General features: G+C 37.9%; 3 protein-coding genes across 4 annotated transcripts in view; all 3 read left to right on the top strand.

Annotated features, from left to right (window-relative positions):
- The window catches only part of pgrmc2 (progesterone receptor membrane component 2), a gene marked incomplete at its 5' end in the record, with an annotated part of 4,319 nt that extends 3,406 nt beyond the window's left edge, over positions 1-913 (top strand). Inside the window, 1 exon segment of the mRNA XM_035674659.1 lies at positions 1-913.
- Positions 914-2,073: 1,160 nt separating this feature from the next.
- Positions 2,074-10,569, top strand: asmt2 (acetylserotonin O-methyltransferase 2). 2 transcript variants are annotated; one of them, XM_035673381.1, is made up of 9 exons: positions 2,074-2,361; positions 2,470-2,560; positions 3,867-4,041; positions 4,849-4,978; positions 6,090-6,158; positions 6,267-6,385; positions 6,666-6,803; positions 6,969-7,091; positions 8,259-8,470. In XM_035673381.1, exons 2-9 carry the CDS (start codon positions 2,480-2,482, stop codon positions 8,468-8,470), a joined length of 1,047 nt encoding a protein of 348 aa, XP_035529274.1. In that variant the 5' UTR covers positions 2,074-2,361; positions 2,470-2,479. The 2 variants fall into 2 exon arrangements, with proteins under 2 accessions (XP_035529274.1, XP_035529275.1); XM_035673382.1 differs by lacking the exon at positions 2,074-2,361 and having other exon boundaries at positions 2,480-2,560; positions 8,259-10,569.
- Positions 10,570-12,026: 1,457 nt separating this feature from the next.
- Positions 12,027-13,456, top strand: part of jade1 (jade family PHD finger 1) — a gene marked incomplete in the record, with an annotated part of 13,241 nt that continues 11,811 nt past the window's right edge. Inside the window, 1 exon segment of the mRNA XM_035673868.1 lies at positions 12,027-12,297.

The following is a 13,456-nucleotide window of genomic DNA, read 5'->3' as shown; positions in this document are numbered from 1 at the left end:
TGATTGTATTTGTTGAGTAGCATAGAGGGCGGGCGGGAGGGAAGGTTATCGTTTTTTTATTTTGGTTTCGCTTTCTTCGACTGGGGTTTTGGGGGAGGGGGTTAAAGGTCCCTGCCATATGAATCTTGTTTTGAATCACATCAGACGGACTGAATCACTGATCGGGAATACAAAGGGAAGGTGATAAGGCAGTCCTAATCAATCGACTCAATTGTTTACATGCCTCACAAGCCAGCTGCAAGTCTGTAGATTCCCCTGAAAATGGTCCAAGTATTAATTGTGCCTTATTTTGTTCGTTGTGTCAGTCCTGACCGTTCTAACAGAGGAGGCGAGTGGAGGGATGGAGGTGTCGGGTTTTTTTTTTTTTTTCCTAGACTCGGTCCCCCAGACTTTAAAGAAGGCATCCGTTCTGTCAGTCGTCCACGCACAGACTGTAACATTTCCCCACTTCACAAACTCTGTAAATAGACCGTATGAATTACTCAGTGTTACTGCCATATTTATGTAGTTGATGAACTCCATATATGTATAATGCTATGTCGTATTGGCCAAAACACCCCCCCATGGTTTGTGTTTATTTTCTGTTCTTTAAGTTCTGAACTTCTTTTTAAACGTGGGTGAACTTCCCAACAAAAAAAAACCTACAAAAAAAGGAGCGTTGCAAAGTGCTGCAGGGCGGGACCGGGAGCTGTTCTTGCGATTTCTTATTATTTTATTTTTTTCTGAGACGTTGCTTATCCTGTAAATATATCTATCATTTTATTAAAAGCATGTGCAACAACAAAGTGAGCTATGCCGAATTTCCCACCACGTCATGTATTTAAATGTTGGGTGTGTGTGTGTGCGTGTCTGCGTGACAGAGGCAGGAAGGGATTTGTTCATGCATAATAAATCGATTTGGTTAATAATTGAAGACGTCTGGAATTTTATTTGCTTTTTAAAGACGGCGTGATTGGATCTCTACCAGGAACATGGTTTTTATTGTTCATTAAAACGTTTAATGGGAAGTGTCTCCTGTGCTTCGGGACTGTTTACCTACAAGGACAAAACAAATACAAACAGGAATGTAATGGGTTTAATATTTGAGGAGGTATGAATGTATTAACTCTGAGTGCATTTACAAGTTCAAATGAACTCCACATTTCAACATTAGTTCATGATTTGAATAATAAATCTGTACATGAGGTTCTAACTCACCATAAAACAGTTAGTTGAACGGAGTTATAGTGAGATAATCTGGTGGAATCGGTGCTGTGAAGAAACTCAGGAACAAAATGTTCAACATGCAGACAGCTTCATGGCAAAACCTCTGGGCGAACTGTTATTAACTCCAGATGTTGAGCTCAAAAGCAAAGAGAAATGAAAGAAAAGAAACTGATCACAAGAAGAGAGAAGAGATTAACGGCAGAATTGTTCACTATATTAAAATTTAAACTAAAGAATTATGGTTTTTTTTAAAGGTGGTTTCTGAAAAACAAAAACTTAAATCTTTTAATTAATTGCAGTCTGTTTATTTAGTTACGGGTGCTCAAAGAGGACATATATAAATGTGCACAACACCTTAAAGAAGAAATGAATGTGGGAAAAATAAATATATAACGTAAATAACATTGCATAAACAACATGTATTATGTGGTATAGTAAATAATTAGTATTTAAAGGACATAAATTAATACAGAAATAAAATATTTGGAAATAAATGAGGAAATAAATTAGGAGTAGAGGGGACATAAGGAAATAATTGAATGTGGAAAAATAAATAGGGAAATTAATATATTGGGGAATAATATGCAGACAAATTGGAATATTGATTATCTGCAATGTAACCTAAACTGTTAAATACAATATTTCTCTCTGTAATATAAAAGCATAAAGTAACAGAAAATGAACAGTAAAGTACCTTTAAAACTGTATTAGAGTACAGACCTTGAGTAAATGTACTCAGTTACTCTCCAGCACTGATTGACATTCATGCTCATTGGTGTGTGAGTTTTAATGCTCAGCAGCTCCACAGCGCCCCCGTTGCTGCTGCGGATGATCCCGGGACTGCACCCTCACGCTGAGAGCTGTCTGTGTGTGTGTGTGTGTGTGTGTTTAAGTGAAACTAGTCTCCGTTGTTGCTCATCGTCCATCACAGCTGCGCTCCTCAGATCACTTCAGGATCCGGAGAAGAGATGCGTTTCACCCGCTGAGGATCCGTCGACCATCTCAGTCCCAGTTCATCCCGCCCAGCAGCTCCTGAACGCACCACCGACATCTTGGCTGGGGTTTTTTGGTTTCTTTTTTTGGGCTAAAAACTCCCCCCAATAAATCCTCCCTTTCCTCCACTGATCGGATTATCTTTGGGGGCCAACACGTCGGGTGAGTGATGCTCCTGAAGACACCCACAATCAGAAGCAAAACGCTCAATAAAGTTCTTTGAATTCCTTTGAGTGATTCAGGGCTGTGTTTGATCCGTGTCTCCATCAGGAGGACAGACATGGCAGAGCATCTGTCCCAGAGTGAGCTGGACTACCCATTCAAACTTCTGGAGTATTTCAACGGCTTCAGGGTCTCCAAGGTGACACAGTTGATTTATTTTTACCTCTTTTTATGAACATTATAGACTCAGAGGTGTGCAGTCTGCAGTGATGTTGTTTATTACTCATTAATCTGCTGCAGGGATGCAAACAGTAGTTGTTTGGGCTATAAAATGTTAAGAAACGCCCAAGCTTTAACCTTTATTCAATAAGAAAGTCCTTTGAGATTAAAATACTCTTTCTAGGGAGATAGCACACCATTACAAGGTTACACAATTATGAAATAAAGCTTAATGAAAAACAGATTCCAGTTTAGGAATCAGGGCCTTGTATTAGCAGCAGTCTGAAGATACAACATCATGATACAGGGGGGCTATGATTCGATAAATTGTGATTTTTCTTTTGAAATCCAAGTTTATTAAACTTATCATAGTATAAAGAACATATCACTATGTGTATAAAATCAGAATAAACTGCAACTACTGATTATTTTCTCAGTTAATCTATTACTGGTTTAGTCTATAAAATGTTCCCAAAGCCCAAGTTGACATTTACATATTAATTTCATTTTAGTTATATATTTTATTAAATCCTTTGAGTCCCTTGAGATCAAAAATCTCTGTTGTGAGGCAGACTTTACCAAAATAACACACCGTTAACAGACACATAATTCAACATCCAGTTTAGAAATCATGGCTTTGTTTTGGGGAGAATCTGGCGATACGATACGTAAAGCGATACAGGGGTTACGATTACGATATATTGTGATACTGTAAGCGAGTCGAGATATAATGCAGTTTTTCCTTTTTAAATCCAAGTTAATAAAAGTTGTCAGTATAAAGAACATGATACTATATGTATAAAATCTGAATAAAAACAAGTTCTGATCTGCATTTGTCCTTTTAAACTCTGCTATCAACGATTTAAACAATCAATCAGTACAGTGTTTTTTGTCCATTTAGTAGCTGTTCTGGAGCTTTCAGTGTATCACATGAGCACTTTAAAGGTCTTTTCATCCACTTTGAGGCTCAAAGTTACTTCTTTGACCTCAGGAAGAGAAACTGAGAATCAGATCTAACCACGAGGTCCATTCAGTAGCTGTTCTGGAGCTTTTAAACATGTCACGTGATCTTCTATGAACCACTGACTCAATGTCTACTCTACAGTGAGGTCAGGTCAGGTGACGACCTGATGGTGGCTCTAGATGGAACAGTTTTATTACAGTTCATCCTGAGAGGAACATGAATGTGTGCACAAAGTTTAATGACAATCCGTCTGATAGTTGTTATTTCAGTTTGATCTTCCAGTACCGAGGTTGTTGACGCGGCGGTATCTTCCTCCCTCCAGGTGATCTTTTCAGCCTGTGAGCTGGGAGTGTTTGACCTCCTGCTGAAGTCCCAGGAGCCCCTGAGCGCCCAGCATGTGGCCCGGGAGCTGAGCACCAGTGTGGACGGGATGGAGAGGCTGCTGGACGCACTGGTGGGCATCGAGATCCTGGAGGTGGAGACCAAGGATGGGACAGGTGAGGAGGAGGAGGAGGAGGAAGGGATGAACAGAATTGGCTTCTGTGTTAGCTCTGTATCATACCATGTGGCCAAAAGTATGTGGATACCTACCACCAGATATTGAAACCATGAAAAACAGTCCACCTAATTTGAACTGTTTTCTGTTTATCTGTTTAGAGAGACTAAAGGAGATACCACTTTCTAGTAAGGCACCATTTATTAAGGGTTTATAAGCTGCAACTAACGGCTTTATTAATGATGAATTGATCTATTACTAATGCTTTATAGGTAGGTTATAAGCCATTAATAATCTCTGGGTTCCCAGGTTGTGAAAAATCTGTTTATCTGGTGTTTCTTCTACCGCTGTGAGTTTGTCTTTCTTAGATACTTTATCACTTTTTAATAAGCCCTCACTGTACCGTCAGTTTGCCTGTTCGTATCTAATTGCCTGTTAAATGCTAATCATAAACTATGTTTTATCTCTTTCTTTCAGTGGGTTTAGATTTAAGAAGCAGTGAAAATCAGCTTTTAGAGTCTCGCTTGAGATAAGTGGTCCATCAAAGTGAGACATTTGTACGCTTCCTTTATTGTTTATGCTATCGTCAGGTGGTAATGCTGCGAGGAAGGAGCTCTCTTTATTGTTCATTGTTCTGATAACATACTGTAACATTTTAATGCAATTCTTTCCCCCAAAACCAGAAGAGATTTAGTGTTTCATAATCAGATATAACAAAGAACAACATGAAATCCTCTTTGAGTGCGTCTGCGTGCCTGACTGCTGTTGACACGCTGATTTAAAGTGTGAATGTGTTTTTGTTGAACAGCTCTGTACAGCAGCACTGACGTGGCGAATCTTTATCTGGCCAAAGGCAGCGGCAAGTCTCTTCACGACATGATCATCTACCAATCCCAGACCGTCTACCCGCTGTGGAACAACATGGTGGACGCCATCAGGTTTGTGTTATCAGCTTGAGCTGCGGATGTATCACACAAGATGTATTCAATGTTGCATTCAAGATTCATGATGGATTATATACAGATGTAGAATTTAGTTTCAGTGTGAACAGTAACACAACGAAGCAGTGAATGTGAGGTTTCTGGTGAATATGACAGCAACTCAATATGAACTCACAGCCTCATAATCAATAAATAAAGTAGGTGCGAAATGCATAAACAAAGATTTAAGGGGGACTTTTAGGAATACAGGATATATATCAGGGCCGATAAATTATCAGTCAATAATAATAATTTATCTGGATTATTATACAAAATGTTTTATAGGCTTTATTTTCTATGGAAGTAAAAGTGTGTTTGTCTAGAAAAATGAATTGAACATTTGAAGAGTCAGAACTGTTGTTTGTTTTTGTGTAAACAACAGTGATGTCTGTCATATTCTGTTAGAACAAAGATATTTAATATTAAATCCTCTGTCTTTGCTCACTACATCTCAGGTGTGCATAAACTACAGGTTAGAAGTGAACTAAGTCATTAAACTAGTAGTTGAACTACATTTTAAGTAAGAAAATGGTAGCTTCAACAACACTGTTCAACTCTATCAGCCATGAGATGCAAATAATTATTGGTTATTGGTATCGACAGAAAATAATCCATATCGTGCATCCCTAGCAACTTTTACTTTTACTCAAATTTTACTTGAATCGAACCCTGTCAGTATTTTTTTCTGATTTCATAGGAGTCAAGGCTCAACACCTAGGGTGTAAATAGTTTGCATCATAACCAATAAATAACTACTTTCAGTTGCTTGGATCGCTTTGACAACACGTTACAACCAAGTCTGATAGTTCATTTGGTTCATAAGGCCCATGGATATGTTCTTTGACAGCGAGACAGACCAATCGGTTCCACAGTGCAGGTTGATTAATGTTAGACTGACGCAGTGAGAGGCAGAAAGTTCAGTACAAACACAGAAAGGTTAACTAATAGCCTCCAGAGCTGCTGTGCCTCTGAGAAATGTTTGCAGAACTAAAACTCCACAGCAGGAAACTAAGAACAAACACTGTGTTTCAATATGAGTACAAACTATTTTCTGTTTTCTACCACGCAGGGAGGGGAAGAATCAGAATGAAAAGACTTTCGGTATTCCACCGGAGGATATTTTCCAAGCTATTTACAGGTCGGTGTGGATTCTGTTGCTTCAGGTGTTTCATTAAATCTAACTTCATCACTCCGTAGTGCTGAAACCTTCCTGCTTTATGGTTGTGTGTTATTATTGTCCGCCCAGGTCAGAGGAGGAGATGCTGAAATTCATGGGTCTGATGAACTCCTCGTGGGTTCTTGACGGACACGACATTGTAACAGCGTTCAACCTCTCCTGCTTCCAGAACATAGTAGATCTCGGAGGTAAGAGGTTAAACTCCTTTACAAGAGTACATAGTTATTTTTATTAATATTTATATAGTTATTTATTGCTAACAATCTGTGTTTGCATTATTCCGTGTCCAAAAAGATACCCTTTTTGACATTTTTACCACATTGAACTTGTAAAAATATCTAAAATAAATAATATGAATGAGAATAAATTATGATCAATCAGTGAAGGAATGTTACATTTTTCTCAAACTAAGTCCCCCTCCCCGTTTTATTTCACACTCTGACCTCATTCTGTCTGCATTACTCCCAGGATGCACTGGTGCTCTGGCCCGTGAGATGGCGAAGGCGTATCCGTCCTCCTGTGTCACAGTGTTTGACCTCCCGCAGGTCGTAGAAACGGCTCAGAAACATTTCTGTCAGGAGAACGACGCTGTTGTATTTCAAACTGGTGAGCCTCATTCGGACGCATTTTACTGTATGAAGAGCTGACGACGTAAACGTGGAGGTGATATAAACGTAAAGGCCAGATTGTATATTGTTGGAAATATCTTTAATGGTCAAAAATAGACGTTTGAATGTTCGAGTGGTCACATACTTTCTGTTGTATACGCAGGAGACTTCTTCAGCGGTGAAATCCCTCCGGCTGATCTGTACGTCCTCGCCCGGATCATTCATGACTGGCCTGAAGAGAAGTGCCTGACGCTGCTGAAGAAGATCTACAACACCTGCAAACCAGGTGAGTTTAAGAGTGTGTGTGTGCGTGCGTGTGTGTGTGTGAATCAGTGTATAAGTGTGGCCATATTTCCACCTGACCTGTACAGGATTGTACGCTGAGTTTCATCCAGTCTGCATTTACACTCAGTCGTCAGGTGCATCTGGTTAGTAGGATTTAATGTTTTGTGCACATAAAATGCAAATGTACCACTTGGTTATTTACAATGTTGTTCATATGTAAGTATAGCTATTAAAATTATGAGTCAAAACCTCTTAAAGAAGGCAAAGAAAACTCAAAACTAATCTATGGTTAAGAAATTACACCTTCTTTTTCAAGTAGTTAAATCCTTTTTGGTTTTGGTTTGGATACTGTCAGCTATCCTTTGTTTATAACAACCTTCACTCGTATGCGTGTATGAAGTTTGAGCCTCTCTCGTGGCCCTAATCTTTACATTTGAAACTTTTGCACTGATGATCACGATCTGTTAGCTGCTGCCGTCCTCAAAAACAGACAAAATTCAGAGAAACACAGCAAGTTGTTGGTCTAAACTTGAAGAAGACTGTTCTATCATGCAGGTACAAAATATTTCAGAATAGTACAATAGATTTTCTTCCCAAAGACTGTCCTTTACCCAAACCAAGGGGCATAAAAAAGGTCCTTCCTCTTCCTCTGCATATTATTCATTTACAGTGAATATTTTCCCAAAACATGCTGGAACTTTTTTTTTCCTGACGTAAAGATGGAAATGTAAACTGTTTATCATCAAGGAAACTAAATTAAATTGTAATAAGGGTTCGGCCTATACCATTATTACTATCAAAAGCATCATGACCCTTTCATCTTATTTGCTAGATTAATATGAATGTAGATAAAAGCAGAAAAACGTTTTAAAGGTTTAAATTGATTGATTGACTGAAAAACCAAATCTAGTTTCTTTCCTTGACCCAAACACAGAAGACAACTCTGGTTCAAATGGTTTGTCATTGTGCACTGGAGAGAATATGTTACGTACCAGCAGGATAAAAAAGACTCTATAGATTGTGGACGTGTCTATCAAGCTTTGTTTTTAAGATTTTTATTGGTCAAAATGTTTCCAATGGCGACGTGACAATTGGACACGTTTCTGTTGATAAACTCTGACACATTGACGACTGTCAGAGCTCAGTATGTTGTTGGTCCTCCTCTCAGGGGGCGGCGTCCTGCTGGTGGAGGCCATGCTGTTTGAGAACAGACGAGGGCCCGTCATGGCTCAGATCTTCTCCCTCAACATGCTGGTGCAAATGGAGGGCAGGGAGCGCCCGCCGTCCGAGTACACCCACATGCTCAAGGAGTCCGGCTTCAGCAACGTTCAGGTGTGCCGAACCGGCAAGTCCTACGACGCCATCCTGGCCATCAGATGAGCTCAGACCCGGGACTGTGAGACTCATCCCTCAAGTCTGGGAAAGTAAAGAAACTTGAACTTTTCAAGGCCTTGAAAAGGTGGGAGGTGAATCTGAACATATAAGCTCTGAAAAAGTCTCAGTGCTCACGGATCTCCACTTTATGTTGTGTTCAACCCCGGTGAGATTCTCTAATATTGTGGCTCAACTTGTTTTTCAAGGATCGTACTAACACAAACGTTCTCTGGATGATTAATTCAGGTCAAAGGAATAGTTAGATAATGGGAAAAACGCTTATTAAAATTATGAAATGGAAAGATTTATATCACTCTTATATCTGTACACGAAATACAAAACTGCAGCCAGTTAGCTTAGCTTAGCTTAAAGACTGGAAACAGGGGGAAACAGCTAGCCTGTCTGAAGGTAACTAAATCAGCCTACACATATAAAAGCTGATTAATTAGTGTCCTATATCTTCTTTGTTATATCTGCACAAAAACAAACAAACAATATTCGCAGTCATATCTTTTTAATATCAGCTGGTCGCAGCCACCTATCACATATACCGGAATCAAACAGTAAATAACGCAGTGTATTATATCAGATTATAGTTTTATTATTGATCACAGTTTTTCTGGAGTATCATGGAGATGTATTCCAAAATTATAAACCAATTACTTACAGATTTGAGGAAGCTTTTTATGAATATTCAGCTAAAATATTGGACCAATATCACATAAACATAGTCTGTAAATATTTTTGCAAAACAATTTGTACAAGAAATGTTATATTCGTAATCCTGGATTGGTTATTATGGATTTTTTTTACCTGTTTTTTAAATATTTTAAAATAAAAATAAGCAAAAAAAAATGGCCCCGTAAAAAAACCAAATGTAACTGTAACGTTTCCATTCAATCTTCAGAATGATATGAGTGTGTTTTCCAGTTAAAATCAATGGGAAGCTCAAATGATTTGTTCATCACAGAGCTGTTTTGGGCAACAGTTTAGTTAGTAACATCAAGATGTTAGTAACAAAGACACGGTCACCCATGAAGGATAAAGCATAACAGAAATAAAAACTACATTTAAAAGCAAAATCCAAAGAATAAATGATCCATTTCGTCCACCTTGCGAAGCATAAACTAGTCCTTCCATCTCATTGATCTCTTTGATGATTTCAAGCCATTTAACATCCAGAGAAACATTTTGAGTTTCAGTGTGTTGATTTATTTTCATTCTGTTGTCAATTTAAAAACGAGCAAAGGGGAAAAAAATCTAATGAAAACCTTTAAATGTGGTGAAAAAGTGAAGTTTCAGAAAACACTGAATTTTGAGCTGTGTGTGTGTTTGATGTTGTGTTACTGTGTGACTGTGATGAGTTCAGGTTCCCTCTCAGACTGCATGTAGATCCGACTCTGCAGGACGACCCCTGTATGAGAAACCTCAGTTTAACCTTCAATCGCTTCCTCTGCCGGCTGGTAAAACGTTCTCATTATAGTTAACTCTTGATGTAAAATCACTGTAGTGCTGTTCACAAAAAACCCTGTTCTTATTAATGTGTGTCACGTGTTTACAACAGAAAGACATTAACATGGTCTCAGTGCTTAATGAGTGCTGGAAAATATCACATATTAACAACTAGATAGCTGTGGAAGAAGAGTAGGAACATTTAATTTTGTTGAGTATATTACGTTTTGTGATTTGCATGTGTGTCGTAGATGAGCTACGAGTAGAAGATATAGAGATGTTTTGATCTGTAGTTTTCTGATCATTCCACATGTTGGCAGCATGCATCCTTTCACATTAAATCAAAAAACATCTGGTTTGTTCTTTTGTAAATTGTTTTTAAGTGTAGTTCTTATTAAGAGTTCTGCATGTGAGGATTATTAATTAATGTCATGTAACTGCTGAAATTACACCAAGATTAAACACAAACCATAAAATATTACTTCTTTTTTTATTGTAATGTCCTAAATACCAGTTGTTGTTTTTTTTTCAACTGTTGACATAACAGGTAATTTTCTGTCATTTTCTTCTTATTTCAATGTGAAGGAAAAGAATTACAACCATAACCGTGTTCATATAACTCTACACTAAACCTGAGTATGTATGTTTAATGTTAACAGTAATAAAACATTTGAATAAAGACATCAGTTTCCAAAGTGAATGTCCTTTATTGCTGATGTTTGGGGGATTTTCTACACACTGGAGTTTTAAGAATATCACAATATGAATAAGAAAAACAATATGCAACCCTACCTGCGGAATAATAAATGAGTCTTGGTTTAATGTTTTTACCTCAAATCTTCTTAAGGGGAAACAAAAAGGGGAGAAAAGGGTTCATATAAAATATCTGGACTTTCCTTTGAATAATTAAAGACTTAAATCACATTATATTACAGGAAAACTCTTATTCACTCGTAGTGTTTTGTTTATTTGTGCAGGTTAAAATCATACAAATGGCAATTAATGTAAAGGTAGAGAGGAAAAAGCCTGTTAAAAAAATGGATGATCTACAGGACAATACGAAAGATGTTATTGAGGCTGAATGGGGAAAAATAATACTAAATCAATAGGTGAGAAACGGTCTCTTGTGGGATGTTTCAGCAGATAAAGATTAAATGGATGTCTGGTTGAATTGGTTTCAAAATAAGACAAGAAACAGACTCAGTTTTGCACAGTTGAGCTTGTTGAACCAGAAGATTTTAGTAGGTAAGTTATTGTTGTAAGAAACTCTTACTGGAAGGAAAATGTGTGAATTCTGTCTTCATTTCAGAATCAGAATCACTTTTATTGGCCAGGTACACACACACATACAAGGAATCTGACTCAGAATAAACAAGGACAACAAGCTCGACAGGGTAAACATAAACTACTATGTACAGGTATAATATATATATATATATATATATATAACAATAATAATATTGTAGACAGACAATAGTGCAGAGTGCAAAGGATGCTATAACATATGTTATTTTATATACATGAGGTAGGTGGATATGGCTGTATAGATACAGTATATATATTTTTATTTGAACATCTCTTTATTGTCTTTTAGAAAAAAGGGAGACAATAACATAAAAAACACTAACAAACAAACATAACTGAAAATATATGTAAAATATTTTAAATATATATAATTATCATTTAAAATGTATACAAAAGGGGAGAAAAGCAGCTGTTTGTAGCTGTTTTTTTCCTTTATTTGTCCCACAATGGGGAAATTTCAATGTTACAGCAGCAAAGTGGATAGAGAAAAAACAGTATAAAAACAGTAAGAGTAGGGAAATAATATAATATAATATAAACACTATGTACAAGAGAAAAACAGTACAATCAAAACAAAGTAACACAAATACTATCAGCAAGAGAGAAAAACGCTCAACTTTGAAGGGAAAGCGGCGCATGCGTATAGTAATGATAATATGTTTTAAAAAAAGAATAATAAATTAAACAATGACAATAATTAAACTATATTTGCTTGTTTTCAGCCTCCCAGTTGCAGTAGTAGTCTGCCCCTTTAATAGATAAAGCTGTGTGTAGTTGCCAAAAAAGGAGTGTCAGAGTCAGTGAGTGGGGCAGCTGCGTCATGCACACACAGCAAACTACTATTCACATTATTATTATTAACTTGTTGACAATTAAAACTTCGCAGCCGGGCAACCAGGAGGTGTTTTTAAATACTGTAACACACAATATACAGTATAGGATATAGTAGTGCTCGGATCTGTTGGACTGGGAGGGAAAACCCTGGGAGTTGTTGCTGCCCTCCAGCGGTCACCAGTGGGAGCTGCAGGCCGGGCTGGGTAACCTCCTCCCCGGCCACCGCTGCCGCCGCCTGCCGCCGCTCCGTGTTGTTGTGTAGTGGAACGGGTCAAGCGGAACTCGAGGCTAATAACTGCGCTTTACATCAACTCAAACCATATTACATACCACATACTAACTTACACGGTTTTTTTTTTTTTTTTACAAAGAAAAAAATTAAAATTTTTTTGTGCAGATAGTTTGTTTTACGGCGTATTTGAGCGAGTTTGTTTTGTTAGTTTGGGTCGCCTAGCAGAGAATCGTCATGAAAATTGCGCCAATATTACTCGCCAATGCGCTGGCTGCTGCACTTGTTGACAACAATCTCGCATATTACCAATGATGAGCATCGTGTCTTTAACGAGGTTGCTTGTTTAATCACATTTTGCCCTAAGTTTTGGAGATCCCTATTTTTGGGGGCTTGGTTAAAAAAGCAGTATAGTGAAAGTTACGTGTAGCGTCGGTACTGGTAGCTTTTGTAATACCAATCGTAAGTGCAGGATGACAGTGCTACCTTGTTTAAAAAACGATTTAGTAAGCGTGTTTATATTAACGGTGCGGTTTGGTCGGTTTATGCAAAATGCTTTTTCGAACAGAATGAACGTAGAGAGATTTAAAAATAAAAAAAATAATACTTATTTAAAAACTTCCATTCAGCGCCCGGTTGAGCTCATGCATACTGTGGGGATTACTATGTGGATAACTTATAACCTCTTACTCTAACAGTCTCATTTTAAATAAATATTTATGCAAATCGACAAGCGTTAAAACACGATATCGTTGGTCTCACGTGTTGCTTGGCAAACGCCGCAACACCGTTCGCAGTGCTAGTTAGGTAGTTAGAAGCTAGTTAGCAGTAGTTAGCATTTTCCTGTATTACACAAATCGTGGTAGCCTAGCTGTAGCCTAGTGTTAGCCTAGCTGTAAGTTAGCGGGTTCGACTTTTTCCCCTTTTTGAGCCGTGGAGAAAACACGGATACTAATTCCAAACATGTCGGGATTTGAGAGTTGCTGTGCTGTTTACTCATAGTCCCGCAGGGCTGCTTCTGTCTGTGTTTGTGGCTACTTGTTTTGTTGTTGTGTTGTTGTTGTTTCACGCAATGCACGTGGCTGGCTCGCCACTCAGAGTTTCGGACGACCGGAAATCAAAGTGTCCCTATTCCCGTCGATATGCTCTTTTTTTTTTTTTTTTGATCTTTC

This window comes from Morone saxatilis, unplaced genomic scaffold (assembly GCF_004916995.1).
Source record: "Morone saxatilis isolate NCDOM2014 unplaced genomic scaffold, NCSU_SB_2.0 Contig3, whole genome shotgun sequence".
Classification (NCBI taxonomy): Eukaryota; Metazoa; Chordata; class Actinopteri; family Moronidae; genus Morone; species Morone saxatilis.
This window is presented reverse-complemented; position numbering and strand designations above follow the sequence as displayed.